The sequence below is a fragment of the Sander lucioperca genome, chromosome 3, assembly GCF_008315115.2.
Source record: "Sander lucioperca isolate FBNREF2018 chromosome 3, SLUC_FBN_1.2, whole genome shotgun sequence".
Classification (NCBI taxonomy): Eukaryota; Metazoa; Chordata; class Actinopteri; order Perciformes; family Percidae; genus Sander; species Sander lucioperca.
In genome coordinates, this window is record NC_050175.1 from 926,319 (window position 1) to 931,665 (window position 5,347).

General features: G+C 40.0%; 1 protein-coding gene across 1 annotated transcript in view; it reads left to right on the forward strand.

The window, feature by feature from the left end:
• Positions 1-3,559, forward strand: part of itfg1 (integrin alpha FG-GAP repeat containing 1) — a 162,715-nt gene extending 159,156 nt beyond the window's left edge. The window contains exon 18 of the mRNA XM_031309162.2: positions 2,345-3,559. Coding sequence (XP_031165022.1) covers positions 2,345-2,404 — 60 coding nt within the window. The 3' untranslated portion in view covers positions 2,405-3,559. The remainder of the gene's footprint in view (positions 1-2,344) is intronic.
• The last annotated feature ends 1,788 nt before the right edge of the window (positions 3,560-5,347 follow it).

A 5,347-nucleotide genomic window follows, 5' to 3' on the forward strand; every position in this document is an offset into this window, starting at 1 on the left:
AGCACTGTGTTCAGACTGACAGCTTTTGAAAACTCAGCACATTTTGATTTCCTTTGAAAAACTCGGCTGGCCTTGCTAACTAAAAGATGCACATCTTGACCGACAGGCTAATGTGGTGTAACCTTCTGCACCATCCAGGGAATTAAGATTGAGGGTGCATTCTGTATCCCGGTCGCTAACATCCTCCCTCATATCTCATCTTCTCCCACCTCTTTTACGGCGGGGCATCCACTAAGGTCAGGGCGAGCCCGCTGATTGACATTTGGCATTTCTGTGTGTTTGCGCTGCCGCCTCTGATATTTGCTCTTCTAATAACAAAGTCAGGTTGAGGGCAGAAGCGCGGGTCAAAGACGTGCTGTCCTGCCTAACAAGCTAACAGGGCTTTTACACAACTCCCGTGAACTTCTGTGCAATGTGATATTAGCTGGGGTAATAATGGAAATGAAACAGAAATATCCATATGGATATATATAATTTGGATAGTAAGTATTTTAAAAAAAAAAGATGGGTGGAAAAAACATGTTATGAAGCAGAATGTAATCAATCTCCTCTCCTAAGATTCATCATCTTGATGCAGGACATGTAGGCCAGACTTAATTAGTTGACATTAGAGCCTAGTGAGACTACAGCATACCTCACAGTAGCTTTCCACCTGCTTTCAGACGCTTCACTGTGTCGTTAAAACCTTCAGATGGACACAAATCAATGCTCTGCTGCTTAATGATGGCTCAGGCCTCAGGATGACAATTTGGTGGTATCCCCTGGATAGTCAATTAAACCAGGCATCAACAGCAGCATAGCCCATTGGCTTGGCTATCCAAAGGAAAGAACATCACATCAATCCATCTGTTCCTTCCAAATACGTTGCCCTAAAAAAGAAAGGGAAAAAAGCACGGCATCAATCAATACGAGGCGCTGGTATCTTGGAAGATAGATGAAGGCTTTATTACAAATCAAAACTGACGGGATAAAAAATGCAGTAAATGTGTCGCTGCCCATCTTTTGGGTGCAGCAAATGAGTCAACATCAGGGAAGGAGTGGCTGTCCTTTAAAAGGGGACAGTCAAGTCTTTTCTCATGTACTGAGACTGGGTTCTGTCTTTCTGTACAAAAACATGAGCTGCTCTACTGCAACATTTAGACAAAGTGTTGAGGGAATTAAGGATTGTTCCATTCAGATACTTTAAAATTGATGCCCATTTTCTTCCGTCCTCAGTTCATCACTGATCTCACATAACAGATCTAAATGCATTATTGATTGCACTGACATCCGTCCAGATGATATGGGATCTCTTTTTTTCTTTTGTGCTCAACTACTGTCAAATGGCGCCTCTACAAAAGTGTGATGACCATCAAACCTCTTTACAATGTACTGCCGTATAACTTGATGTCCGGTCTTTTCTGAGCCATTATGAACTACTGGAATTATATGTTATTGTGAAATGTTACACTTAAAGTGATATTCCATGCACAGTCTATCCTTTGTGAACGACACACTAACCCCCCTCAAGGGTTGAAAGTGAAATTATTTAAATATTGTTCTTAATACACCTTTCAATTTAATGCTACTTTTTAAATCTGAGGGAAATGAATGTACCTTTTACTCCACTACATTCATTGGACAGCTATAGTTACAAGTCAGAATCAGAATTGACTTTATTGTCATTGTAAGTGCATATGAAATTAAAAGTGATACTCTGTAAAACACACATTTAACTAAGAACATAGAGCAGAGGATGTGAAACTGGTAAAAGGATTGAAAATAGAGTAAATAGTAAATTAATTTAGTAAGTACATAGGGATACTATAAGGATATAAAGTAGGTAAAATTAGCTCCACCTGACGCAGCTACAACATTAAGGAAACAATGAGTATAGGAGCTGGCTACTAGAAGTGGCTAGATAGAAGTGTGTGGCGGTTTCTGTATCGCTCGATGGTGTTTTTTGCCTCCAACGGCGCCTTCCAGGCTGCTAACCCTAACCTTAACCCTAAACATAACCATTGCCGCGCTGCCTGGAAGGAGACGTTGGGGGCAAAAAACACCAAACACCGTCTGTTTCCTGCCCTCTGCCTCTATTTTCTCATTTTGTCTGTGTTCGGGATGTTTCTGGGTGTCAACCTCTATAAAAACGTAGCGATCAGGTGCCAGATAGCAAGCTTGCATCCTAGAGGAAGCTTCGAAAATGGCGTGCAGTGCCAAAAAAACGCAGAACATGTTAAAGGGTTACGTTACTGATTTTGTGATACATGAAGTTAGACCACAAATCCTTGACTGTGTATGTTTCTCTGTGTGTGTGTGTGTGTGTGTGTGTGTGTGTGTGTGTGTGTGTGTGTGTGTTGTTCAGAAAGCGGACGATCGCGAGAAGAGACAGGAAGCCCACCGTTTCCATTTCGATGCCATGTGAAAGAAGAAAGCTGCATGATGGGAGAACACCCTCTCCTGTCCTCCTCCGCCTAAGCCTCGCCCTCCTTCCCACTTCACACACACATTTTCACTCAGTCTCATTTCAAGGGCCAATAAATGGATCCTCATTTGCCCCAAAACGTTTCTTTTTGATATTTTCTTCAGTCCCTCAGACAGATGTGAAATATTTATGTTCCATTTCATTTATTCATTCGTGTGTTAGAAGTACAGGAGCTGCAACAAGGCCATGGAGACACAGAAATCCTAATGGAGATCACGATGTCTTTAGAGCAGGGATTTCTTTGGACCGGCAGCATGATCATCAGTGGTGTTATTAGAGTATTATTTTGACCAAATTATACAGATTTCTGTTCATACACCCAACAAGTTACTCCAAAATTGCAAGCTGTTTATTCACTGGAAGGGAAGCACTTTTGGTACCGAGTGTTAAAATATGTAATGTTACTTGAAATCCATGTGTGTGTTACTTTCCATTGTCTTTGTCTTCTTGTTTTGCCTATGTTGTTTTCATTTAACTGAGATATGGTAAATAAATTCTTCAGATTTTATTATCCGTGAAATTAAACTGAATTGTATTCTGTGATATCAATCTCAGCCTTGCAAGTGCAGCAGCAACTGGTGCAAAGTGAACAAAACGGACACATGCAACATCATGATTCTGTGAAACATTTTTCAGCTACCAATCTCACCAAAAATGATGAATTGCCTTCGGGTTGGCCTACTGCGAATTCATCTTTTCTCAGTTGATCGTATCACAGTGCATCGTGTGAGTGCCAAAAAAGGTTTTCTGTGTTGCATCCTGCAAATTTCTAATGCTACTGCATCAAGGCTCAGCACACAGTCTAAAAGACTTTTGAGTTTTGAAATTTTGACCTGCTGAATTAGGCACAGTTTACTCCAGCTTGTTTCCAGATGTAGTTGTAATTTTCTTTTTGGAGTTAATCAGGCCAAACGTTTTAGTGTGTTCAGATATTTATTTCACCTTTCCAAGTGGTTTGCACTTTTAACTAATGATTAACTGCAGGTGTATGTAATTTATTTTGTTTTGCAGATTTGATTTGTAAATGAATGTTCAGGCTACTAAATGTGTTTACTTACTGAGGTTGAGAATAAAGGTTTCTCCTGCTTAAATCAACTCGGTGTTGCTTAATTAGTGTATTATTAGACTTCATCCCTTTTTCATGTTGCACTCTCCTTATCGCTTAAAATAATTAGATACACATTAAGTCCCAAACCCATAATTTACCACTTATAAGAATGCTTCCACTGAAACTCATTTCTGGGAACATCTTTTGTTTATTTTGTTGCTGCTAAGCTAGAGGGAAGTTTACACTGAAAATAATTGTCTTTATATGCTCTCATCTAAATGTGTAGTGAGTTGAAGCAGCAGTGAAATTAAACTGCCTTTAATTTTCCAGAGAACCCCTGGAGGCCCCTTTGAGCACCCCCCTGGGCCCGGCACCCCCTGCTAAATAATGCATGGGGAGAGTAAGCCTTCCCTGCATGCTGCATGGCCTTTAAGTAGATCACAAGTGATGCGAAGCATGGGGGGGGGCTTAGATACAGTATTGATAGTCAATAGCTGTGTGTGTGTGTGTGTGTGTGTGTGTGTGTGTGTGTGTGTGTGTGTGTGTGTGTGTGCGCGCGCGCGTGCATGCGTTTTTGCTTGGGAGGGAGACAGAAGAGAGAGAGGGACTTAAAGCAAGGAGGAGCTGGTGCAATCTACACGTTGTGTTAAGCTGTACAGAGAGAGCCAGAACAAAACCGGAAACAAGTTGATTTAGCCTAAAAAAATAAAAGCATAGAAATAACAATTGGAAAACGAGTTGAGGTGCTCAGAATAGTTTTGTCATTAAACTCCAGCTATAACTAAAACTTCAAAACCATACAGTGTTGTAATGAGATTGTGTATTTGTGATGAAAGCAGTGTCCACATATTGTATATTAATTACATTATTCATTACATTAGAGTTCAACACCTTTGGTTTAGGGGATATATGCTGGTTCATGTTACAGTCAGTCAGCTTCTTATGTAAGTTTTTAAGATGTTACGGAAAAAAACAAAAACTACTTTATGCTAATTTGAAACTTAAAGCTTTAGTGCATAACATTTTGATATTAATAAACGTCCATTTCATTCAAGCCATTGCTAAATGACTTGATACAAAGTTAATTAAGACTATCAGCTCCACTCAACTCTCTCTGGATTTCTCAGTATGACTATGTTCAGAAGATTGTGGCGTCCGGCAACTTTCCCGCACAGAAACTCCATTGAAGATAATGACCTCTTCTGAAGAGTCATCATGTTTTTGTAATCCTCCGTGTCCTCCTTGGCTACTAGCAACTGTGTGAAGTTGTCGTGGGGGTGGTGCTCCGAGATTTCGTAACATTAGTGGTGATCTGGAAGGGATTTTTTATTTGGACGAGCCATTGGACACTTTAGCAAAATCAAGAACAATATAGTATACAATCTACGGCCCACAAAACTGGGTTAAATATGTGTTTAGCCCATGAAGTACTTTTTTTAATAAAGCAGAACTATTCAGCTTTTCTCTTCATGCATTATGCACATCTCTTGATTTGCAATTTGTCAATTTTTCCCAGCAAGATATTATTAACCAATCATATTAAGATAATGCATCCCCCAATAATTTACCTATAACAAGATGACAAAAACAGTTAATTGCCATGTGTGTTGATGATCATATGTATTATTTTGGTGAATGCCTGCATTCTTTCTTTTGCTTATTGTGTGTGTGTGTGTGTGTGTGTGTGTGTGTGTGTGTGTGTGTGTGTGCGCGTCTGTGTGTGTTTTTGTTCTGTTGCAACAAGTTCGTCAGTGCGGTTTTACTTTGAAAGACACGGCCGGAAATGTAATTTCTTCGCTGTGTCTACCTTGACGATGCTCATGACAAGCCACTCA